Consider the following 27,588-nt stretch of genomic DNA (forward strand, 5'->3'; position numbering starts at 1 on the left):
TATTAAAAAAATAAAATGGTCACAGTTACCCACATTGACAATAGATAATAACAACTAATAATGAACTATCTTATAATGATTTCAAAATTTAAAAACTCATAAAAAGAAATTATAAAACTTTATGTATTTACATGTTTTTGTGCGTCGATAACTCGATATATTCAATTTTTTTATTATTAAATTTTGTTTAATATAAGTTTATTATCTGGAAAAAAAAAATTCCTAAAGTTGCCATTGCTCATACTATGATTATTGAAATTCTTAAGATATTTCGAAATTCCAACTTAATCATATGACTCAAGTGGGGGAATGTTAGAATTTTATTTAATGATTAATTGTTTTATTATGTCAAAACTAAATTGTTGGTTGCTTGGTCTTTTTCTTGAATAAGTATTCACACTAACCCAACACGTGGTCCCAACCAAGCTAATTTAATCATATTTTTAACTACCTTTGTAAGGTTGAATTTAATCAACCATTTTATTGGTTTTATTCCGTGTCAAATTTGCTTGTATTTCAACATTTCGTAACCCTGTATTTAGGTGGGTTTGTTGTAAGTGTAGTAAGTGAGATAGAGTGTTGAAATGCTCAAGAGTGTGCAAGAAAACAAAGACTCGCGACTTGATCTCGTGGGTGGCTCACGGCTTCAAGCCGCCAGAAGTAGCACACGTGCCAAGCATGCCAGAAGTTGAAGCGTCATGCTAGTTGGAGCACTACAGGACAAAATAGGACAACTGGCCGTTCAGTTACCTCGTGACTGGAACTCGCGACTCAGTTGAGCCACGAGGCCAAGCTGCGAGCCACCCCTGTTTTGAAAAACCTGACTCTTCACATTCCATTCTCACCCCAGTATAACCCTTATACCCACAAAAAAAAAAAAAAAAAAAAAAAAAAAAAAAAAAAAAAAAAAGAGCTTCCAGAGAGAATTTTGAGAGAGAAACCCCAGAGAAAAATAAGATTGATTCATCCACAATCTTCACATAAGAGACTCTTCAAATTCATCTACTCTCTTCCTCTCCATTGTTAAATCCTTGAGAGGTCTTTTTGCCAAAACATTTTCTCACCATATCCATTAATGTGAGAGAGCTGTTTGGTGTTTTGGGAAGCAGTTAGGAAGGGACCAATTCATATTAGTTGATGCTATGGACTATAGCGGAATCCGGTAAGCTAGAAAAGAAAAAAGTTCGGTGCAACCTCGTTGGAGCAAGAAGCTTGGAGGGCTTAGATACATCGGGTAAATTAGGCTTGGAGGGTCTATTGCTATTCATGTATCCCAACTACATTTTCTAGTGGATTATTGACCGCTTGGAGGACGGCAGAGAGGTTTTACGCTGAGGCCTTTGGTTTCCTCTTCGATAACACATCGAGTGTTGTCCTTGTGTTTGCATCTCTCTTTCCTTAATTTTTGCCTTTTATTTTCTGCTATGGATGTGATTTTAATTGGGTTAGATTGTTTACCAATTCTGGTTATAGCTTGTGTTCATTTTCCGCACACTTGTTGTTTGTCATAAAGCTTGAATTGGTATTTTTGTTACTGGGGGTCTAAACGTTCAAGGGTATTTTATACACTATTTGAACTTTCATTTGGTATCAGAGCGGGTACACTGGTTGTGGTTTAAATACCTAAGTGTGATCCTTGACCCCTTGTGTTTATTTGTCATGGATTGTGTCTTCTGTGCCCTCTTTGTATGATTTGGTTGGTGATGAATGTAACATGCCACGTGTTTGTGAAAATGCCTCTATAAGTATTAATCCTCATAAGTGTGATGACATGTAATTTGAATCTATTGGTGTTGTTGACAAACTCTTGAAGAAAAATGCTAAGATGTTTCAAAAGAATTTGAGCAAGTTATTTTGTGAAAATGATGATTTGATTGCTAAGCTCAATGAATCCAACAAATCGGTTGAGAAATATAAAAAACTTGCTGAAATTTCTCTTGAAAAGCTGAAAGAGTTTGAATGTTTGAATATGGACTTGGGTGCAAAACTTGTTTTGTCTAACAAACTTGTTGATGATCTTAAATGTGAAAATGAATCTCTTAAGATGCATGCCAAGTGTTTGATTGCTTAACCTATTGTTAAAAAGGATGAAAATATTTGTTGCAATCATGTTGTGGTACCCGATTTTGTGCCTAGTGTGTGTTCTACCTTAAAGGACAAATCGGTGTACATTCCTCCACATAAAAGAAATCAAAAGGTGGAGAGAAAGGCTGTTAAGTTAAAGCCTCCGTTTAGGTCTCAACTTAAGGTTTTGAATGGATCTAAGTTTGTTCCAACTTGCCACCATTGTAATGTGATCAGTCATATAAGACCTTAATGCTCCAAGTTGAAAAGGGAACAAAACAATGTTGCTAGATCTCTTCCCAAAAAGCCTAGTAGACCTAAACGCATTGTTTATCACCATTGTGGTGCCTTTTGTCATCTAAGACCTCGATGCTCTAAGTTTCATGCTTTTAAAAGAATCAAAAGAAAAGAGAAACTTGAACTTCATGGAAGTTAAGCTAAAAAGAGTAAACCAGATTTGAGTGAAAATAGCATGTTGTTAAAGAAAGTGTTTAATGCTCTTAACTCCTTGACTATGTGCATCTCCGGTTCTCATTCTTCCAACCCTCGTCTCACTTCTCATAAGACACTCATTTCAAACAATCTTTCCGTTTAGATGAGGAAGGGTTCCTATAGTTGAGCTTTTGCTCTTTTGGTCTTTAATCTAATTCTTTCGATCTTTGTAGGACCTTTCATGCATTAAATGTCATATCTTCATGCATTTTGTGCATCTTGCATTTATTTGTATGCATTGTTTTGTTTTTTATCTTACTTTTATGTTTCAGTTTTATGTGAGTAAAAATCCAAAACCACATAAAAAGTGAAAAATTCAAAAAGTTTGATAGTATATGTTTGAGCACATATCACATGTGAGTTTTGCCTTGTACCTTTGTACTTATGGCTTTGTGCATTTACGAGCTTAGCTTGTTCTTTATGCACTTATTTCTTTGTGGGGAAAATCTTGAAATCTATGTGTGATTGTTGTAAATCGATCTTCAAGCTTGTCATAAATGATTGGTCAATAGTCTTGGTGGTTTTGATACTTGCATAGACTTGTGCCTATATATCTTCCCACACTTTTTATTGTTTTTACTTAAAGAGCTCAACAAATGTAAATCTCAAAATGAAAAGAGATAATGAGCTGCAAAAGCCATCGCACATACTAGTCTTTGACTAGGAAAAAGGGAAAGTGATTTGTATTGAAAATGTTTGATGCCCAAAAGCCAAAGGCTTGTTCATCAAATTGAAATATCAAAAATTTCAGGTATCAATCTCAAAAATGAGATGTATTGCTCAAAATGAGTTGTATTGATTCAAAATGATCAAATGATATGAATTGTAAGAAGCCAAATGAAAAGCTTCAATCTTATGTAATCATTTTCTTGTGGGAGGTCATATATGTTCATTTCTATAATTAAGATAGACCACTTGACTTAGTACTAGTTGTGTATGACTTGATTGAATTGATAATTGAAGTTTCACTCTAGACTGAGGATTATTTCACATTTGATACGCACATATAACACACATGCCTAATGTTCAATGAATGCCTTACTCATTTATTCGATTGTGAAAGTTCAAATAGTATAAAAACACCCTTGAGCGTTTAGACCCCCAATTTACAAATTAACCAATTCAAGCTTTATGTCAAACAACTAGTGTGCGGAAAATGAACAAAAGCTATAATATAGAATTGGAAAAACTATCTAAGCCAAATTAAAATCACAACCCACAGCAGATAATAAAAGGCAAAGATAAAAGGGAAGGAAGATGCAAACACAAAGACAACACGCGATGTGTTATCGAAGAGAAAACCGAAGCCCTCGGCGTAAAACCTCTCCGCCGCCCTCCAAGCGGTAAACGATCTACTAGAAAATGTAGTTGGGATACATGGACAGCAATAGACCCTCCAAGCCTAATCTACCCAGTGCACCTAAGCCCTCCAAGCTTCTTGCTCCAACGAGGTTGCGTCGAACATTTTTCTTTTCTAACTTCCCGGATTCCGCTACTAGACCATAGCATTAACCAATGTAGATTGGTTCCTTCCTAACTGCTTCCCAGAACACCAAACAGCCCTCTCACAATGATGAATATGGTGAGAACAAGGTTTTGGTAAAATGCCTCTCAAGGGTTTGATAATGGAGAGGAAGAGAGTTGAGGAATTTGAAGAGATTCTAATGTATAGATTGTAGGTGAATCAATCTTGTTTTACTCTAGTGTTTTTCTCTCAAAATTCTCTCTAGAAGCTCTCTTTCATTTGTGGGTATAAGGGGTATTTATACTGAGGTGAGAGGAGAATGTAAAACGTCAGGTTTTTCAAAACAGGGGCGGCTCACGGCTTGGCCTCGCGACTTGACTGAGTCGCGAGATCCAGTCGCGAGATAATCGTATGGCCAGTTGTCCTGTTTTGTCCTGTAGTACTCCAACTAGCATGACTGTTCACCTTCTGACATGCTTGGCACGTGTGCTGCATCTGGCGGCTTGCAGCCGCGAGTCACCCGCGAGATCAAGTCGCGAGTCTCTGTTGTCTTGCACACTCTTGAGCAATCAACACTCTATCTCACTCACTACCCTTACAACAAAACCCACCTAAATACAGGGTTACTAAATGCTGAAATACAAGCAAATTTGGCACGGAATAAAGCCAACAAGATGGTTGATTAAATTCAACCTTACAGATTGTACTTGTTTAAATGTGATGTGTGTGTGCTCGACTATATATGGTTCAATCCAAAAATATTTTTGATCATTTTATACGTTTTTGGAAGTGATTTTTATCATTCTTTGTGTTCATGTTTAGTGCTTACTTTGTATTTCATTGTTTAAACATGTTCTACGTTGAAAAATAGGTATCAGAGTTTTTCGCGACTCAGCTGGCGACTCACCAGCCGCGAAACCCCAATCGCGAGTTCATCCAGAAGCTTTGGCGACTCACTCGTGGCTCGCGAAAATCTTCGCTACTGTACCTCGCGACTTGCCCAGTCGCGAAACGCCCAAAAATAGCTTTTTAAAGGGCTTTTTGTGAGAAACCTGTTTTAAACCTCTCTCATCCTCTCTTAAACCCCTCTTTCACTATTTTTACATCTAAATCTAATCAATTTGAATAGTTTTTCATTCCATTAACATCTCTAAGGTAATTATAAACTCTTGTCATTGATTTTGATCCTTAGATTATGTTTTGGAGAGTTTTGTGCTCTTGATTGAGATTTTCATTTTTGTCAAATTTTTTCATGGGATCGGTTTCTTTTGTTGATTTGCATTGGATATTGGCCCCTTGTGGCAGAAAGAACATGTATTGAGGGTGTATTTCATGATGTTCATGCATTGTTTCACATTATTGTTCATAGTGTGCATGCTAGGTATTTGACAAAATGCCTCTTAGGTATTTTCTCACTTGTTTGGACTCCGATGAGTACCAAACTTTGGGGTTTCTCATGTTTCCTCATTAGGAACATGTTTGGTTCATTGGTTGTGTATTTAACACACCTTGCCCCACATGTGCTGAAAGTTCAAAAACGTGTATAAACACCCTTGAACGTTTAGACCCCCAAAATACAACTTAACCAATTCAAGCAATATGTCAAACAACAAGTGTGCGGAAACTTAACATAAGCTATAATATGGAATTGGTTAAAAACTATCTAAGCCAAAACAAAATACAATCCACAACAGATAATAAAAAGGCAAAGATAGAGAGGAAGGAAGATGCAAACACAAAGACAACACGCGATGTGTTATCGAAGAGGAAACCGAAGCCCTCGGCGTAAAACCTCTCCGCCGCCCTCCAAGCGGTAAACAATCCACTAGAAAATACAGTTGGGATATATGGACAGCAATAGACCCTCCAAGCCTAATCTACCCAGTGCACTTAAGCCCTCCAAGCTTCTTACTCCAATGAGGTTGCGCCGAACCTTTTTCTTTTCTAGCTTCCCGGATTCCACTACTAGACCGTAGCATCAACCAATGAAGATTGGTTCCTTCCTAACTGCTTCCCAGAAATCCAAACAGCTGTCTCACAGTGATGATGATGGTGAGAACCAGGTTTGGTATAATGTCTCTCAAGGATTTAACAATGGAGAGGAAGAGAGTTGAGGAATTTGAAGAGACTCTAAGGTATAGATTGTGGGTGAATCAATCTTATTTTTCTTTAGGGTTTCTCTCTCAAAATTCTCTCTGGAAGCTCTCTCACAATCGTGGGTAAAAGGGGTATTTATACTGGAGTGGGAGAGGAATATAAAACGTCAGGTTTTACAAAATAGGGATGGCTCGCGGCTTGACCTCGCGGCTTGACTAAGTCGCGAGATCCAGTCACGAGATAACCGTATGGCCAGTTGTCCTGTTTTGTCCTGTAGTGCTCTAGCTTGCATGACTGTTCACCTTCCAGCATGCTTGGCACGTGTGCTGCGTCTGGCGGCTTGAAGCCGCGAGTCACCTGCGAGGCCCAGCCGCGAGTCTCTGTTTTCTTGCACACTCTTAAGCAATCTTCACTCTATCTCACTCACTACCCTTACATCAAACCCACCTAAATACAGGGTTACTAAATGCTGAATTACAAGCAAATTTGGCACGGAATAAAGCCAATTAAATGGTTGAATAAATTCAACCTTACAATCTCCCCCTTTGGCTATTCCGTGACAAAACCCTAAAACAGACTCTAGACTTAACATGTGAGTTGGGTACAGTTGAACAAAACTCACTCACACCTAACTCTAGAAGCTGTGAAGCACTTGAATCATGTGAACATAAGACTCCTGAAACACAACAACATACATTGATCATTGTTAAGCAGAAAATCGTAAAATGCATATGAAACAGGCAATATGTGATCAAGCAAAGATGGAGTTAAGAAACGAACCATGGCTTGATCGACCAAGTGAACACCACAAGGTAGTGATCACAGTGCTCATTCACACTTGGAATGAACACAAGGACATACAAGTTAACAAGCACAAGGCAAGATACTTGTATGCTCAACACTCAACCAATGCATAATACACAAGGTATATGCATCTAGGAACAATCCTACAAGGGCACAAGAGTGACAGTACATAAATCAAAATGCAAGACATTTAGATTAAAGTACTGATTTCAACATAGCATAAATGCTGCAATAAGCAAGGTACATACCATAAAGCCTACAAACTATGCATAAAACATTAACCCTAAAAGCTTACAAAAGCACATGGGTACAAACACAAAACATCCTGAATAGCAGTTTACAAAACACAATATATCAACTTAAAGTGAAAACTTAAACTGAAGAAGAATGTAAAGACACTCCCCCTTAGGTAATATCCTCCCCCTCTGATCATGCCTATCACTCCCCCTTTTTGTCATGGAATAGGCTATTCATCCTCTTCCAGCTTTCTCTGAATTTGATCCAATTGAGTTTGAAGAGAAGTAAACTTCATATCCCATCGAGTGCTTTGATGTTGTAGAGAAGCTGTGAGTCCAGACATCTTTTTATTCAACTCGTGGACAGAGGATACAATGCGATCAAGTTTCTCATCTAGGGAAAGAGTGCTGAAATGAGAGCCACTGTGAGATGCAGAAGTTTCTGGTTTGGCTCTCTTCCGACTATGTCCAATGCTTGCATTGAATGTACACATGTTGATTGGACTTGGTTTTGAGATAGGAGATTCATCTGCCGTTGGATAAATTCCTTTGAGCTTCAAGATCCGTGAAATGAGACTGCAGAAAGGAACGCATATCCGAGACTCAGTTCGAAGAACCGTTTTGCGCAGAACATGAAAGATATGAGCACAGATGTCTATTTCCACATCAGAGATTAGATCATGAAGAAACAAAGCACGTCCGAGGTTCATATACCCAGTGCTTGATAAAGGGTACAAATTGTGAAACATCACAATTGTAAGCACTCTCAGTTTTGGAGAAAGAGAGGAAACACTGATGGATTTTTCATTGGGTGAGAACTCCAAGTCTTGACCAAAACTTTCTTTGAGAAGCTCCTCATCAGGACAGAGATCATCATAAACCGGTGAATGTCGGAAAATTGGTCTGTTGATGTGAAGGATTTCTGCCAGATATGCAAGAGAGACAGAAAAACTCTTTTTCCGAACCCAGCACTTAAGTTCATCTCCTTCCACAATTGCGTTAGCATAAAATTCTTTTACCAAATCTTCATACGCGTCATCCAGATCAGAGAGAAGCTAATTCCAATCCTTATGAGCAAACCATTTCGGAATGTCAGTGTCATGAAGTGAGGGCTGGTCCACAGCTCTTTCTAGTAATGGTGTCGCATGTAGAAAGTAATTCTCATAAGACTGATAGGCTGCATATGATCTGAACTTGTTGGGATCGAATCTCTTTGATGAAGAGCGAGTCCCTTTTGTTTGAGGTGGGTAATCATCAACATCAATTACAGGTTCCTTCCCTTTGGAACTACCTCCTTTCACAGCATCTTTCTTGAATGGTGACATGACTAGTCTGTATTATGAACAAGGGAAATGGCAAAACACAATCCAACAGACTTTATTAGCAGTGGGTTAGTGGAAATTTAGGGATAATGAAGAAACCCTAATAGCTGGATGAAAATGACCAGAAAAAAAAAAAACAATGAGGGACACAAATGGCCCAAATTGAACTACACAGTAGAGAGGGTCAAGATAAAAACACACAATCAGCTGAAAAAGAACCCACATTCAACACAGGATCATTTTGAGATAACACATCAACAGCAGATCAAACAAGATGACAAACCAACAAATAGCAAACCCTAGCTAAGCACATGATGAAGAACAAAACCAACAATTTAAATAGCTCAAAACAGAAACAAAAGCTTCCATAAGCTAAGCATGGACAAAGAGTAATAGCAGAGCTAAAAACCCATCTCAAAATCACAATCAAATGCGAATAATCCGTAGGGAAAAACCATAACAACAAGTAGAATAGAGTTCAAGACAGAAAAACCATACCTGTTACTCGATGATTTTGAGCTAAAAAAAGGCAAAAATGGAGATCGAAAATGGAGGCACGGTGTGAATGGTTAAGAGCAGATGAGAAAGACAATGAACAGTCACAAAAAGATCGAGGGAAAAACAAAAAAAGTTTAAAAACTGCCCCGGTATTTCCAAAACACGCGATTTTCGCGACTGAAACGAGTCGCCAAAAAGTCGCCAGATCAAGCCGCCAAAACACTCAAGGACAAAAATTTGAAAAAAAATTTCTAAGTGTTTTTCGCGACTGGAAGGTCTACCCGCGAGTGAGTCGCGAGCTGAGCCGCGAAAATCTCTAAGTAAACCGTGCGACTGGACCTTCCATTTGCGAACAAGTCGCTAAAAATGACCCGCGAAGACGCGACTAAGGCACGCGACTTGACATACCCGCGACTGAGCTGCCAAAACAGGGCAAAACTGGATTTTTGAAATTTTCAGATTTTTCAAACAAAATACTTTCCAAAAACACCTAAAACACTCAAAAAACATTTTGTGCTTGAATTAACAAAGATTGAGCATGTGAAAACACATTTCATCAAGTACAATCACACAAATGAATATGACATTTATTGAACATAAACTTGTGTGTTATGTGTGGATATCAACAATAAGATAGTCCTTCGTCTAATGTGAAGCTTCAATGATCAATTCAACCAAGGCATACACAATTAGCACTAGATCATGTGATCCATCTCAATTATAGAAATATGTATATATGACCTCCCACACAACTTGATAACATAACTTGGAGCTTAACATTTGACTCCACTTTCAATGATAACAATTGATCTTTTTGATCTTTTGAGGCAATCATCTCTCATTGTGAGAGTGATATATGACATTTCACTTTAAAGAACAAGCCTTTGACTTTTTGAATAAACATTCACTTTAATATAAAGTCGCTTACCCTTTTTCCTAGTCGAATACTAGAATGTGCGACAGGCTTTTGCAGCTCAATATCTCTTTTCATTTGGAGATTTACATTTGGTGAGCTCTTTTTAGCGAAACAAAAATAAAGAATGGGAAGATATATAGACACAAGTTTATGCATGTCTCAAGATCAACAAAACCATTCACTAATCATTCATGACAAGTTTGAAGATCTATTTACAACAATCACAAAGATTTCAAGATTTCTCCCACAGAGATATGAGTGCAAAGAAACAAGCAATGCTCGAAAATGCACAAAGCCATTAGCACAAAGGTACAAGGCAAAACAAGTTTTGAGACAAAAACTCAACAATGTCAATCAAACTTTTTGATTTTCTAAATTTTATGTGATTTTTGGATTTTTGACACTAAAAGCAAAAAGATTGATAAAACAAAATTAAAAATATGCACAAGAAGACAAGCAAACAACCAACAGTAAAAACAACAATCAAACAAACAAACATTGTCACAAAGCATGGGAAGTATTAATGCATGGACATGTTGTAATGCTTATGCATGAGTACCCTTTTTCACCCACACATCACTTGCGTTTGGGGTGATTTCCTTATAGGATTGGGTACGGGAGTTAGGGCTTTCAAACCTTCGTGAGAAGCTTTCCAAGCAGTTGGTGAATGCACCAATCATCTTCATCACGTTCATCATTCCGGGATCACCATTCTGATCTCTAGATTGATCACCTGCCCAATTTCTTCTATCATTTCTAGGTCCTCCTGACCTTTGAGGAGTTGCACTATTCTTTGCTCTCAGCTTTTGGCAATTTGGTCGAGTATGCCCTTGAGGTCCGCAATAATGACACACATAAGTTGCTCTAGGACCTCTTTGTGGTCGTGGGCGTGACTTGGCACGAGATTCAGACCTGCCCACAGATTGATTACGGGGATTCAACATCCGTTGGTTCACCACATTCTTCTTCTCCTCCACCTTGAGCTTCTCATCAGTAAGGTCATCTACAACTGGATCTTTGGCCTTTACAAACTTCACTTCTTTAGTAACATTTCCAGATGAACTACTTCCTCCGGTATATCCCAATCCAGATTTGTCTAAAAAACTCTTTTGAGATGAGATAACATCATCTAGCTTCTTGGTGGTGACCCTCTCTATTTTAGCATTTGCTTGCACAACCTCATTCTCAAGAAATCTCACTTTTGTGTAAGTTTCGGACAGCTCACCATTCAATATTTCTATCTCACATTTGGCCTCCCTATATCGGATTAGGAGACTTTTGTAGTCCTCCTCTGCCTTCTTCATTTTTCTCACAGCAGCCTTGGCCACCCTTGTGTACTCACCCGATTTCTCCAAGAGTGAGTTATAATTCTCTTGAAGATTTGCTGTACTTTCATCCTCTTCAGCATCTGATTCTTCAACAATTCCTAGTGATTCATCATCACTATGTTCTCCAAGGTCTCGTACAAGCAGATTCAACTCATCTGAAGACTCAACATGAGCAATAGTCATAAAAGCCGAATAGTTCCCCTCTCCATCACAGCTTTCTTCTGATTCTGAGTCAGATGAATCCGAGTCACTCAATGTCGTGGCATACACTTTGCCTTTCGATTTCAAATAATTCGGACATTCCTTCTTAAAGTGTCCATGCCCGTTACATTCGAAGCAAGTTACACCTTGTGTAGGTTGGGATTCTTTTCCATCTTTCTTTTTGAATTCCCTTTTCTCCCTTCCAGAACTTTAGAATTTTCTTTTATCATCAAATTTGCCATTATTTTTGAATTTCAAGAACTTTCTGAAATTTTTGACAAGGTATGCAACATCTTTGTCAACTACATCTTCTCCCGATGAGTCTTGATCTTCCACCTTCTCATTAATGGTCTTAAGAGCAAGAGATTTACTCTTCCGTTGATTGGGCAGTGACATCTCATAAGTCTGCAGAGAACCAACCAGCTCCTGTACTTTGATGTCATCAAGGTCCTTACTCTCTTCAATCGCTGTCACTTTAGCACGAAAACTTTCTGGCAATGATCGAAGGATCATCCTTACAATTTTTGAATCCTCCGTTTTCTCCCCCAAGTTGAACTTACTGACAACCACCTCATTTAGCTTCCCATAGAAAGAGTCAAAAGACTCATCCTCACTCATTTTGAGCTCCTCAAACCGAGTGGTTAGCATTTGCAACTTGGTGTCTTTCACTTTCTTCGTGCCTTCATAGGTGGTTTCCAAAATCTCCCAGGCTTCTTTGGCAACGGTAATATGAGAAATCCTGTGAAATTCATCTGGAGACACACCACAGAAAATAGCATTGAGTGCTTTACTGTTAGCATTAGATGCAGCAAGTGCTGCCTTATCCTAAGTGGATTTGGCTGCCTCAGGTCTGGTCCAACCAATCTCAACAGCATCCCAAACAGATTCATCAATAGAACACAGAAAAACTCTCATGCAAACCTTCCAAAAAGCATAATTACTACCATCAAAATATGGAGGTGCATTTAGGGATTGAGACTGATCCATCTCAAAAGGGAGTCAAGGATCACACAATGGTAATGAAACCAATAGCAGTGTACCCGCTCTGATACCAAATGAAAGTTCAAAAACGTGTATAAACACCCTTGAACATTTAGACCCCCAAAATACAACTTAACCAATTCAAGCAATATGTCAAACAACAAGTGTGCGGAAACTTAACATAAGCTATAATATGGAATTGGTTAAAAACTATCTAAGCCAAAACAAAATACAATCCACAGCAGATAATAAAAAGGAAAAGATAGAGAGGAAGGAAGATGCAAACACAAAGACAACACGCGATGTGTTATCGAAGAGGAAACCGAAGCCCTCGGCGTAAAACCTCTCCGCCGCCCTCCAAGCGGTAAACAATCCACTAGAAAATACAGTTGGGATACATGGACAGCAATAGACCCTCCAAGCCTAATCTACCCAGTGCACCTAAGCCCTCCAAATTTCTTGCTCCAACGAGGTTGCACCGAATCTTTTTCTTTTCTAACTTCCCGGATTCCGCTACTAGACCGTAGCATCAACCAATGAAGATTGGTTCCTTCCTAACTACTTCCCAGAAATCCAAACAGCTGTCTCACAGTGATGATGATGGTGAGAACCAGGTTTGGTATAATGCCTCTCAAGGATTTGACAATAGAGAGGAAGAGAGTTGAGGAATTTGAAGAGACTCTAAGGTATAGATTGTGGGTGAATCAATCTTGTTTTTCTTTAGGGTTTCTCTCTCAAAATTCTCTCTGGAAGCTCTCTCACAATCGTGGGTAAAAGGGGTATTTATACTGGAGTGGGAGAGGAATGTGAAACGTCAGGTTTTACAAAATAGGAGTGGCTCGCGGCTTGACCTCGCGGCTTGACTAAGTCGCGAGATCCAGTCGCGAGATAACCGTATGGCCAGTTGTCCTGTTTTGTTCTGTAGTGCTCCAGCTTGCATGACTGTTCACCTTCCAGCATGCTTAGCACGTGTGCTGCGTCTGGCGGCTTGAAGCCGCAAGTCACCCGCGAGGCCCAGCCGCGAGTCTCTATTTTCTTGCACACTCTTGAGCAATCTTCACTCTATCTCACTCACTACCCTTACATCAAACCCACCTAAATACAGGGTTACTAAATGCTGAATTACAAGCAAATTTGGTACGGAATAAAGCCAATTAGATGGTTGAATAAATTCAACCTTACATGTGCATTTTTCATGCATTGGTCATGCATTGCACATAGTCACCTCTTGCACACACCTTTGCTACCCTTGTCATGCATTGGTCTTCACCTTGCTTCTTCATCCTAGCATGTCATGTTTACCTTATACTTTGTAGCATTTTATTTTGTCTTCGGTTTGAGCTTCATTTTCTCATTCATCTCGCACCCCTCATGCATCATTATCATTGTTCATACCTTCATCTCTTGCCCTCTTTTCTCCTTGACCCTTTGTCTATTCCTGACAAAAAGGGGGAGAGTATACTCTAGAGAGTATACCGGAGAGCTTTGTCATTTCTATATGACTCTTGTGCACATCTTTAGGGGGAGAAATTCTATTTCTCGTGCACATTTGTAGGGGAAGAGATATTCCATAGGGGAGATGCATACACCAAAGGGGAAAAGACATTGTGTTAACTAGAAAACTTTCTTCTGTTTGTTTTCTTGTTGGATTTATGGTGCTTTGAGTTATGCTTTGTTGTTCTCATTGCATCATGTTTGTGCTTTGGATATGCATATATCCCTATGCTATTATGCTTCATTGAATGCATGTTCAGATGATCATTTGTTTTGTTATGTGATCATTGTAGTCATTTTTATATGACTGTTTTGGTGTATGATCAAGTTGCTCACATGTTTCACATCATGTTTACTTGATCGCAATTTACTTGTTACATTATACTTGTTATTTTATTACTTACTTTACCTTGAGGGTCTAATATGTTCTATGCAAGTGTTTTAGGTTACAAGTATATATGTTTCAAGTGTATCACAGCTTCTCATCACTTTGAAGGGGAGAAACTTTAAGCACTTTTAGTTTATATTGTTTAAGTTTATATTCAGTATTTTGTGATTTGTACCCATGTTACTTTTGTAAGCTTTTAGGGTTTGTTTTCATATTTTGTAGGATTTATGGTTTGTACCATGCTTTATGCAGCCTTTATGCTTTGTTAAATCAGTACTTCTAATTAAATGTCATGCATTTTCCGTTTAAGTACTGTCACTCTTGTGCCCTTATAGGATTGTTCCTAGATGCATATACTTAGTGTATTGTGCATTGGTTGAGTGTTGGGCATGCAAGTGACTTGCATTGAGTTTGTTAGCTTGTTTGTTCAAGTGTTCATTCCAAGTGTGAATGAGCATTTTGGTCACTACCTTATAGTGATTGCTTTGTTGATCAAGTCATAGTTTGTTTCTTAACTCCATTTTTGCTTGATCACATATAGCTTGCTTCATATGCGTTTCATGCTTTTTTGCATACAATGATCATGGTGTATTGTTGTGTTTTAGGAGTTTCATGTTCATATGATTCAAGAGTTTCACAGTTTCTAGAGTTAGGTGTGAGTGAGTTTTGCTCAACTGTTCCCAACTCACATGTTAAGTCTAGAGTCTGTTTTAAGATTTTGTCACAGAATAGCCAAAGGGGCAGATTGTAAGGTTGAACTTAATCAACCATCTTGTTGGCTTTATTCCGTGCCCAATTTCCTTGTATTTCAACATTTAGTAACCCTGTATTTAGGTGGATTTGTTGTAAGGGTAGTGAGTGAGATAGAGTGTTGAAATGCTCAAGAGTGTGCAAGAAAACAGAGACTCGCGACTTGATCTTACGGGTGACTCGCGGCTTCAAGTCGCCAGAAGCAGCACACGTGCCAAGCATGCCAGAAATTGAAGTATCATGCTAGTTGGAGCACTACAGGACAAAATAGGATAACTGGCCGTTCAGTTACCTCACGGATGAAACTCGCGACTCAATCAAGCCGCGAGGCCAAGCTGTGAGCCACCCCTGTTTTGAAAAACCTGACTCTTCACATTCCATTCTCATCCTAGTATAAATACCTCTTATACCCACAAAAGAAAGAGAGCTTCCAGAGAGAATTTTGAGAGAAAAACCCTAGAGAAAAACAAGATTGATTCATTCACAATCTTCACATAAGAGACTCTTCAAATTCCTCTACTCTCTTCCTCTCCATTGTTAAATCCTTGAGAGGTCTTTTTGTCAAAACATTTTCTCACCATATCCATTACTGTGAGAGGGCTGTTTGGTGTTTTGAGAAGCAGTTAGGAAGGGACCAATTCATATTGGTTGATACTATGGACCATAGCGGAATCCGGTAAGCTAGAAAAGAAAAAGGTTCGGCGCAACCTCATTGGAGTAAGAAGTTTGGAAGGCTTAGGTACATCGAGTAAATTAGGCTTGGAGGGTCTATTATTATTCATGTATCCCAACTACATTTTCTAGTGGATTATTGACCGCTTGGAGGGCGGCGAAGAGATTTTACGCCGAGAGTTTTGGTTTCCTCTTCGATAACATATCGAGTGTTGTCCTTATGTTTGCATCTCTCTTCCCTTAATCTTTGTCTTTTATTTTCTGCTGTGAATGTGATTTTAATTGACTTAGATTGTTTACCAATTCTGTTTATAGTTTGTGTTCATTTTCCGCACACTTGTTGTTTGTCATAAAGTTTGAATTGATATTTTGGTTATTGGGGGTCTAAACGTTCAAGAATGTTTTATACACTATTTGAACTTTCAACCTTAAAGTTTAACTTCGTTACAAGTTCAAGTTACTAAGCTCAGCTTGATTGCTCGGTCTTTGAAATACTTGTAAGCCTATCCAGCGTTTAATGAATATAAAGTTGATGGGGTACAGCTTTGATCATGAGCACCATAACTATTTGGTTCAGATAAGGATAGAGGAAAGTGTAGATGATTTCTTTCGAATGTATTATCTTCTAGAGTCGATGATAAATTGCACTTGCACTCTAGTTCTTGAATGGTTTTGAAAAGTCGACCAGGCTCTGATCTCCATCCTCACACTAATATTGGATTGTTCCTACCCATGAAATTAAAGAAGGTGGAGGGGATTGAAGACTTGAATCTCATCATTATTGATGAGTGGGTGCGTAATTTAAATTTATTTTGTATGCTTTATGCAAAACTCAATCCATGTAAAACAGTGTTCAAAACATCGATGCTGATGGCACTCAATTATTGGGTGGGAAGAGCACTTTAATAAATTATAACATAGAGGGTAGAACTCAGAAAAAAGAGCAAAATAACCACATTAATTAACTACTGAAAATAGAAACACACATGATAAACATCAATACATCTTAGCCATCAACCTCAAAGCCTTTGAAGATTTTGAATTTTCCATCGCATTTTACAGCTATTATTAGGTATATCATGATCATAACTTGGCTGGGCTGACACTAAGAGGAGCTTCTTAATTTTACTCCATAATATCCTCATAAAAGATTTTCTTGAAAGAATCCATGTATTGTGTTTGCAAACGAAGTGCTATAATGAGAGATCCGTCAGCAGTGGAACTTGGCATAATGAATGATTTACCATCCATGTTTAGCAACCCAGGACCCACGTATATAGGCTTTCCCCATCCAAAATCTGCATCGTAGATTGGTAGACCTATCCAGCTGCCAAGAGAAATGTTAGGGTTCCCTAGGAAAGGTGCTTCCGAGTATCCTTGAATGTGAAAGTTAGACCTTAGCCCACTCACATCCTTCTGACTTGATATAAAATCAAGAGCAGATCTTATATACTCATCATCCATTCTCTCAATGGCTTCCCTTAGTTTCCCAGCAGAATAACTCAATGGCTTGGACAAGAGGTCTTCATAGAGACATATTGGTGTCACAGTAACAGAAATTGCATTCCCAAAATATCTTTCAGGAAGAGATGGCTTTAACCGATTACGAATGTCAACTCCAAAGCGAGCTCTTGTTGATTGACTATTATGACTATCAACTGCACGTACCTTACATGCACATCTCCACGCGTGGCCGGCAATGGCCTCATATCTAGAATAGGACCTTATTGTTGGTACCCCGTCAAAGTCTTGATTGGCTCTCTTCTTTAATACCTCCACTTGCTCCTTTGTAAGTTTTAACAAGGTCGCACTAGTTTCCTTCTTTCTCTCTTCATTCGCATCCGTCCTCCCAATCAAGACTGGTGGCTTTGTGGTATATTCTATGTGATCAAAGCGTGGAATCCTAACTGGTTCACTTGATCGCAAAACAGTTCGATCAAGAAATGGCATATCAGCGTCCTCCAGATCATATCCCCGAGACAACTTTGCCCATGAGTTGATGAAGTGAGTTGCAGATCGTCCATCAACCATGGTATGGGATATTGCCACTCCAACACAAAGGCCACCACAGCCAAATCTTGTCACTTGTACAAGAAACAATGGCCACTCCTCTATTGGAGTAGTATAATCAACCTTTGGGACAAGATCTCGCACTGCATCGGTTGGTGCAAAATCACCAAGCTCATCCAATTCTGCTTCAGAATAAGCTTCCAATAGTTGCACTCCCATAGCATTGCAATCAAGTTCAAGCCGGCCACCTTCAATCCAGTGTAGCCGGCCAGCCAACGGGTAGAATTGAATCAAAGCACGGCTTAGGGAATTTTTCATTGCCTCAAATGAAAATGGGATCGTGGTGTTGTTGGACTTGGCTCTGTAAATGTATATGACTGGTGCATGAGTCCATTGCGCCACTTGATCGGTCTCAGGGAGCCGTAAAAGGCCACTTGGAGTAGGCTCGCTTGGAACCACTATGGAAATAGACCTGATGCTTCATTTTTTTTTCCCTGGTACTTCTTCAGATAAATCTCTCTACGCTCTGACTTCTGTGGTGCTTAGTTTTTTTTTTTTTTTTGGTTGAAGTAGTGCTTATAGTGTTATACATAGGAAGGTTAATAGATTAGAAAGAATCATTTACTTCTTAAAAAAAAATTCATTTGCTTCTTTATGAATAAGATCTTTTCCGTGGATTCTCAACCCAAAAAAAAAAAAAAAACTTGTCAGTGATAATAAAGTAGAGGCACATGCATATGCAGGGTGGGTGACATACAACTGTATCGGGAAACTGAATAAATTTCTGTCCATAGAAACTTAAATGGCTCCAAAGGTGATTTTTTTTTTTTTTTTGAAAAGCTCCAAAGGTGATTTGGACTTAGGGGGCAAGTGTGACAAATACTTGTCATTTAGCAACTATGTTTTATTCGCTTGAAAATGACTTCTTTCACTTTTTTATTTATATTTAATTACAATTTTTGAAATATGAAACTATATATATATATATATATATATATATTTTTTTTTTTATACTTCATTTTTTTGAAAGAATTAAAGTCAAGCATGTTATTACTATAGGACCGTTTGGAAATAATTTATTTAATTGAAATTGAAAACTTTTTGCTGAAAATGTAGAAAAAAAAAGTTTAAAAAATTAGTTAAATAGTACAATGAGACATATGAATAGTTTCAAAAAGTGTAATGAGACCTGTGAATGGTACCAAAAAGAAACAAAAAACTAAATAAGTTGAAAGAAACGAGCTTATCCCAAACTCATCCTATGTTTATCAATTTATGACTGTGACTCAACCTACCACTCCATGATCAAGATAGGTTAAGCATGTGGCTTTTGGTGAAGTAGTTATTCTCAATTTTAATTTCTTATTCTTTATTTTATTTTTCCCTTATCTCTATACTTTTTTCATCCATATGTTTCTTTCTTCTCTTTTTCTTTTTTTTTTTTCCTCTTTTTTTTTTTTTTCTCCTCCACACATGTATTCTTCTTCTTATCTCTATCTTCATTTTCATTTTTTGTTTCTACCTCTAGACATACCTCTAGCTCTCTCTTTGTTTCTCTCTCTCTCACTCTCACACACACAAATCATCGGCAAGAGAGAGTCAGAATTAAATCGGCATTCACACATGATGCAAATGACAATATTGACGAGACATTTTAAAATTATATCCAAAATAATATAAAATGAATGAAATTATTTGCTGCAATGAATGTGGTCACCAATGCAAAAGGGTAGCAGGCAAGCCACAAAATCACTAGCTAAATAATTATTGAAGTCGGCCCAGACCCAAAGTAGCTAGAGCTTCTTCTACAATAATTAATTAAAAGGGGAAAAAAAGATCGATTAAGAAAAACTAGTCGATAACCCGTGCTATGCATGGAAACTTACCAAATTTGTGTTGTAGAGTAAAATAATCTTAAATTGATTATGAAACTACACCATATATTGCATGAATTACTCTTGTCTGATTTCAATTTGTGCTACAATTTGATGAAGAAGCCATTGCTTGAATGTGCAATGACTTAAAAAAATAACTCAAAAATTCATATATTAAAGAATATTTGAAGTAAAGAATCAAAAGATTGTACTACTTAGAAATTATTGAAACAAAATATGTATATATATATATATATATATATATATCTCTACAGAATAGAGAAATATAAGAGAATGATGGGTTACATTAAAAAAAAAATAATATCCATGGTTATAATTATTGAAATTTGCCAGATAGTTTCAAATATTGCAAAAAAAAAAAAAATGAAGCCAAAATATACTGATGTTAAAAATTACAAAAGAAAAAAAATATTAAAGAAACAAAAGATTCAAAGCCTATGTGTGACTACACAACAGAAAAAGTATAAGATAAAGACATGTTACCCTCAAAAGAATAATGCATAGCTATAGTCATTGAGATTTGCCAAATAGTTTTAGATATTACAAAAATATTACTCAAAAATCCAGATGTTAAAACTTTCAAAAAGCCAAAAAATATTAGAGAATCATAAAATTCACTTCCTATAATTTATTGAAACAAAACAAAATATAATGGATTTAGGGCAAGGTCAGATCATAGTTGTCTCATCCCCTCCTTATCTACCTTTCGAGTAGGGAAAACTCACATGAGACTGGTGATTTATAAAAATGTCATGTGACTAAAATTACACACAATGAACTCTTAAATAGCTATATAATGGATTGGAGGAAGATAGTTCTAAATCAATTTGGAGCTAAACTTTTTCCTTTAAATAATAGACATACATGGTTTCATGTGTTGACAAATAATGTGTTAGAAGAGATTCTTCCAAATCGATTTGGAGGAAAACATTGTCCTTACAAATCACTTGCCTGGATGGATTAGATTAGGTTGAGTTTGAGGGTTTTTTAACCCAACCCAACCCATTACATGTGTGAAAATCAACCCAGTTTAACTCACATGGATTAGGTTGGGTCAATGGATTGTACTTACATGTTTCATGCTTAGAAAAAAATTGAGTTTTTAACAAATATTTGAACTTTTTCAATAAATTATTGCATTTCACATAATATGCCTAAATTCTATTCCAAATCTTCAAAATCATGTCTAATTCTCCAATACCAAAATAAATCAAACTAAAATAAGAGTGTATATATATATATATATATTTATATGGGTTCAAATTACACCTAGTTTAACTTCACAAGAGTTACGTCTTTTTTTTTTACCGCAAATTACCATTAGATCTAATGGTCAATAACATTCAATGCCTTGTAATTAATATTCTAAATATTGCATTAATGAGTTACCAAAAACCTCCATTTTATTTTATTCTTTAAAATTGAATGCCTTCTCTCTCCAATAATTCCAAAGCACACACATTCTCTCTCTAGTCTCATCTCCTTCTCCATGGCTTCAACCTTTCCACCACAAGATACATGATATCTCATATATTCATCTCTGATAATAATGAAAAGAAATTAAGCAAGATCCAAATCACTCCATTTGTATTGTGTTTAAAGGACAACCCAGTGTTTCTCCCTCTCCCCGCCCTTTTTTTTATTTATTTTTTATATTTTTCTCGAGCCCCTATGAATGTGGATCTAGCAAATTTCAATTGGGGATGTGAATTTGAAATTTTAACCTTCCACCACTTATGACATTATAACCCCAAATTTTTGAATTGGAACATGACTAGTAGTTTGGTACAACCACTAACATTATGAGATTTTAATGAAAGCTTCCATAGTTCCACCACGACATTGGATATCAACAATTTTGATCAAATTAAGTGTTTATTTTAGAGGATTTGGACGTAAGAACATTTAAGAGAAAAGTTGTCAATTCGATGGCTTACAAACCCAGAAATTGCAAACCTCAAATACCTCAAATACTACCTCAACATTTGATTTTTTATAATTGAATAAACTACTTAATTTTTAAGAAAGCCTATAACAGTTATTCATTGATGAAGATATGACATATCATGTATCTATTGTGAAAAGGATTAAGGGGTGAAGCCATGGGAGAAGGAGATGAGATTAGAGAGAGAAGATGTGTACTTGGTGATTAGAGAGAGAAGGTATTTAATTTTAAAGAATAAGTAATAGATAGAAGGAAGTTTTTTTTTTTTTTTTTTTTTTTTTAGAGAGAGAGAGATAAAAGGAAGATTTTTGGTATAATTCATTAATGCAATATTTAGAATACTATTGATAAGGCATGTATAATTTTTTAAGCGCTAGATCTAATGGTAATCTATGGTCAAAGAAAGGTGTAACTCCTGAACCCATCTTATATATATATATGGTGTGTCAAGTTGGGTAGGATTAATATTCCTAGCCACCAATAAACAAAAAACCAATTAAAAGCATTGGGTTGAATTGAGTTAGTTTCATTAGGTTGGTGGGTTGGATGCACACCCTTATTTGCCTGTGATGAAGAATTATTATGAAACATACAAAATACACTTTAAATATAAAGCAATTGTGTAGTCCTCATTAGTTTAAAATATAGTAGAGTTCCAACTTAACATTTCATGAAAAGGACTTTGCCCCTTTTGTTATTATTTTCTGTTAGCTTAATAATTTTTTTTTTTTTTTTTAATTATGTCAAAGCCCACACTAATGGACCTTAACATCCTCATCATTTCATTATAGTGGAGGAAGGACATTACAACCTTGAATACTTAAGGGACAAAATTTAGGTATAGTATCTTAGGTGTTGTTTCTTAGGTTCTCCTCTTAATATTCAGTCATGTAGCTACTTAACTAAAAAATACACTTTCATCCCATGAAAAAAAAAAATCCACATGGCAGAATTTTAAGAGAGAAACCTAAGGAACAGTACCTAAGTACTGTACCTAAGTCTTACTCATACTTAAGGGTGAGAAATTGCAATCCATCATTTTGTTATTTTATTACTATTTATTTTCTAGCCCTTACTATTGCTGAGTGGCATTTGCTTTGCTACTACTTAGTTCATGTGTGTCCTTAAGTAATAATAATTAATAAATAAATAAAAAGAAGTTCATTTCCCATAGATTGATACCATTTGACTCTTTGGCTGAGGTGAAAAGAAGGTAAGAAAAATGAGAAAAATGGGTGTGTTTCCACTATTTAGTTTTCAATTCTTTGTCTTTTTCATCCTCAATTAAATACACATAGTTGAAAATTAAAAGATTTTCTATAATTTCAATCAGATAGAGCCTCAAATAAAGTGGCTAGAGCATTCGCATCCGAGAATTCTATCCCATCCTATTTTACCATCCCAAAAAACTACTTTATCAACTATACCATATCATTTTACAATACTCCTAGCATCCCAAAATTCTATTTATTTCCCATTTTATTTAAATATTCTTTTTTTTTTTACTATTTCTCTTTTTCTCTTCCTTTTCCTCTCTTTTTCCCTCAACCTCTAGCACTAGTTCAACACACAGAGCCACACACACACACACACCCATGATACATCAATCAACCTATCCAAACCCATCGCCACACACATAGAGCCACACACACACACACAAACCATCAACAAAGCCACACACAGATAAACACAAACCATCAACAGAGCCACACACACACAAACTATCAAACCAATCAGAGCCAACAATGGCCACCACACCCACCACCCAAACCACCGATCAGCAAGCCCAAGCCACCAATCAGAAACCCACACCGCCGATTTGAAACACAGGCTGACGAAAATACCGAGAAAAATGCCATCACCACTGTGAGAAATGGCATCACCTCCACGCCTTCGTCGGACCTTGCTTCGGCCAACAGCGAGTCAGAGAGTGAGAGAGGGTAGATGAGAAAACAGAAACCAAAACCAAAACCAAACAAAAACTACAGCAACGCCACCGGAGCAATCCCATTCAAAAAAAAAATCACCACCGGAGCCACCATCAGAGCTACTAACAATCAACCCAACCAATCCACCCACCGATCAACAGATCCATTGATTCAAACCCATCGATCAACCGATCCAAACCCACCATCAACCGATCCCAGCCCACCGATCCAAACCCAACCCGCCAATCCACGCTGATCCAACCTCCAAAATCCAAAACCCAACACCAGTGCAAGCTTTGAACGAGAGAGACGTGAGAGAGGGAGTGAGGAGTGAGGAGCTGTGACTTGTGAGAGACAGAGAGACAAAGTGAGAGTCAGAATGAGAGAGGATAGTTAAGAGAATAAAATATTGTTTTTGGTTTTACAATTATGCTACAGTGCAATTCTAAAGGTAGAATTGCACTGTAGCAGTATTGTAATAAAATTTGCAATACTTGCTTTTTACAAGTCCGGATGTGGGAGTTTTTTGGGCCTTTATGTTAAATTTTGCCTACATATGGCATATGGCATTCCCAATGTGAATGCTCTTAGTATGTGTTAGGTTCTAAGGATTAGGAACTAATGTATTAGAACTCTAACTTGTATTGTTGGCAAACCATGATCAAAACAGGTTTTAGTCTTGTTTAGACTTGCTCAAAGTGTATGCGTTTTATGTAAAGTTGGAATCGAGTTATTGCAGAATTTACTGTGCAATTCTGTCTGGTTCGATTGATCGAAAATTATTCTCAATCAATCGAGACATGGGCAGAATGTTTTTCTGCAGAATTTTCCAACTCAGACCAAGCCCATATAATGTGTAGGGTTTTATGTTTTGTCTTAAGTATAAAAGGGAAAACCCTAGCCACGTTTCTGGTTGTCCATTATGCTATGTGTGTGAATCTTTCGTGAAATCAAGAGGTGGTTGCCTTCACACATACTTAGGGTTTCCAAGATTCAAGACTATGTCAAGAACTTGGTAATCGTTTCAGTTGTTGCATTAAAAAACTTAAAGAAACACAAGCAAGTGTGCTTGTAGTTGCTGTAGAATCCAAGAAAGAAGGAGTCCGTGGTTTCGGAGCTTGCACATGGTTGTGTCAGTAAGTTTCTACTGGTGGGTAGTAATAGGATGTTAGTGGTCTAAGTCCTATTGTAAAATTTCGATTCTTTCATAGTGGGTTCAAGTTTACCTTGAGGATAGTTAGGTTAAATCCTCCTCAGTTTTTTACCGATTTGGTTTCCTGGGTCATCATATCTTTGTGTTCTTTATTTTCCGCACTTTACATTGATATGATTATATGATAGTGATAACCTAGATCTGAAATTTGGACTAAGTAATCACTTGTCTAATTTACTAGGTTAATCCTATTGTGTTTTAAGGGGTCTAAAAACACACAAGTGGTATCAGAGCAGGTTGCTCTCTTGTTGTAGATCTTTTGATCTCTAAGCTGATCCTTAACCCCTGTTGTCATGGAACATAGACACTCTCTTGTTATTCCACCTTCCTTTGATGGGAATAATTATGCTTATTGGAAAGTAAGGATGAAAGCTTTCTTGAAATCTATTAATGAGAGAGTTTGGAACTTTGTTGAATACGGATGGGAGAAGCCCACTACTCCTGTTAGTGAGTGGCAAACTTCTCAAAAAGAAGCAATCGCGTTCAATAGCAAAGCTATGAATGCTATCTTTAACGCTATTTCTATGGAGGAATTTAAGAGAATCTCTAATGTTGAGGTTGCTCATATTGCTTGGAATATCCTCCAAACTGTGCATGAAGGCACTAAGGCTGTTAAAATTAATAAGTTGCAGCAATTAACTTCTAAATTTGAAAGCATTAGGATGTCTGATGATGAATCTTTTGATGAATTCTATGCTAAACTTAATGATATTGTTAATTCTACATATAATTTGGGTGAAATCTATGATCAACATAAAATTGTTAGGAAGATTCTTAGATCTTTAACTGAAAATTTTAGACCCAAAGTGACAGCCATCATTGAGAGCAAGAATGTGGACTCCATCCCTGTTGATGAACTTGTAGGATCTCTTCAATCCTATGAGTTGGACCTACCTAAGACTAGCAAATCAAAATCAATGGCTCTCAAGTCTGTTGATGATGTTCAGGCGAGTGGATTTGATGATGATCTCTCTGCTACTGAAATTGCTTATCTTGCCAAGAACTTTAAAAATTTTCTTAGGAATAATAACAGAAGGGCAAGAGGCAATAACATTGTTGAACCTAAAAATTTTAGGAGGAATGATCCCACTAAGGTTAATAACAATCATATCATGCATGGTAGCAGAAATATAAATAACACAATGATATGATGACCTAGGAAACCACACCGATAAATACCTGGGGAGGATTTAACCTAGCTATCCTTAAGGTAAACCTGAATCCACTATGAAAGAATCGAAATTTTACAATAGGACTTAGACCACTAATATCCTATTGCTACCCACCAATAGAAACTTACTGACATGACCACATGTAAGCTCCGAGACCACGGACTCCTTCTTTCTTAGATTCTCCGACAGATACAAGCACTCTTGCTTGTGTATTGTTAAGCTCTTATAGCAGCAACTGAATGATCATCAAGCTCTTAAAGAAATCTCCTTCTTGATAATCCTAAGCTTGCGTGAAGGAAAGCTCCTCTCAGATCTCACAAGATATTCACACAAACAGCAATATGAGCAACCTCAAAAACGTGACTAGGGTTTGCCTTTTATGCTTAGGGTAAAACATAAAACCCTAAACATTTTAATGAGCTAGGGCTGAGTTGGAAAAATCTACCGAAAAAACATTCTACCCGAGATTCGATCGATCAAGCCTATTCTTCGATCGATTGAGCTAGGCCGAAAGTCACTAATACTTCTGCAACCACTCGATTCCAACTTTACATACAACATACACACTTTGAGCAAGTCTAAACAAGACTAACAACTATTTTGATCATGGTTTGCCAACATTACACATTAGAGTTCTAAATACATTAGTTCCTAAGTCTTTAGAACCTAACAAACTCCCCCTTTGGCAATCCGTGACAAAACACAACTAAAAGCTCAAAGTTTACAAAGAAAAGCCCTTTAAAAAAAATTGCTCATTATAACAAATCCAATCCTAACTACTATCCATCAGTTGCAAGTGTAGACAGTAGCTCAATTGAATCAACCTGTATATTTCCTGAAACACTAAAGAAAATGCATAAACGCATGTATGGAAAATACAAGTAAACAAAATAAATTCTTGATTTCACTCAACACAAAATAAAGACATATATCAATGAATAACTCATAAATATAAATCAATAAGCAATGAAACAAGAAACATATAAGACAATAAATGTATCTCCCTCTATCATGAATAGCCCAACAAAAATACATCGAGAGCCAAAAAAAAAGGTAAATACAAAGTGAAGCACTTAGATACAATCTAATCTCCACAAGCTCCAATAAACAAAAAACTCTCCCCCTGAGAACAAAAACCTCTACAAGTATCCCAAAAGTACTCCCCCTTTTTGTGACGGAATGCCAAAGGGCAATCAAAATCCATCATCAAAAGGAGGTGGCGGTGAAGATCGTCGAAACTGTGCCAACTCTGCTCGCAAGGCACGGATCTCATCAAGCACGTCCACCAAAATCTATCCATGAACCACCTAAACGGTCAAGACATGATCCAACGTATGTCGAATGTCTAAATCATCTGAAGTAGTCAGTGGAGGAACATCAGCAACAGCAGCAGCAGCACCAGACGCCTCAGCCGTAGCAGCATCTGTAAAAGAGGGAGGAAGGGGTACAACACCCGAAAGCTTAACTCTAGGACGCGTAGAACCAGCTCTCAAATGAGCAGCCCTCTGCCTAAGAAAGGTGGCACCTATAGGAGCTACAACATGTACAGGCTCACCAGTAGGGAAGTTATCTAAACTAAGAAACAACAAAATCCTATGAATGAAAATAGAATGAATAAGAGCATGAGCGACGGCTGAACTCCTATGAACTTCGTTCAAAAAACGAAGAAATAGATGAGGAAAACTAATAGTAGCACCAGAAACAAAGGCGTACAAAA

The 27,588-nt window shown here is 37.2% G+C and overlaps 1 protein-coding gene across 1 annotated transcript; it reads right to left on the reverse strand.

Annotated features, from left to right (window-relative positions):
- Positions 1–16,714: 16,714 nt before the first annotated feature.
- LOC115988655 (spermidine hydroxycinnamoyl transferase-like) lies at positions 16,715–18,402 on the reverse strand. The gene has a single exon (XM_031112245.1). It carries the CDS (start codon positions 18,034–18,036, stop codon positions 16,834–16,836), a length of 1,203 nt encoding a protein of 400 aa, XP_030968105.1. The 5' UTR covers positions 18,037–18,402; the 3' UTR covers positions 16,715–16,833.
- Positions 18,403–27,588: the final 9,186 nt, after the last annotated feature.

Source organism: Quercus lobata, chromosome 5, assembly GCF_001633185.2.
Source record: "Quercus lobata isolate SW786 chromosome 5, ValleyOak3.0 Primary Assembly, whole genome shotgun sequence".
Classification (NCBI taxonomy): domain Eukaryota; kingdom Viridiplantae; phylum Streptophyta; class Magnoliopsida; order Fagales; family Fagaceae; genus Quercus; species Quercus lobata.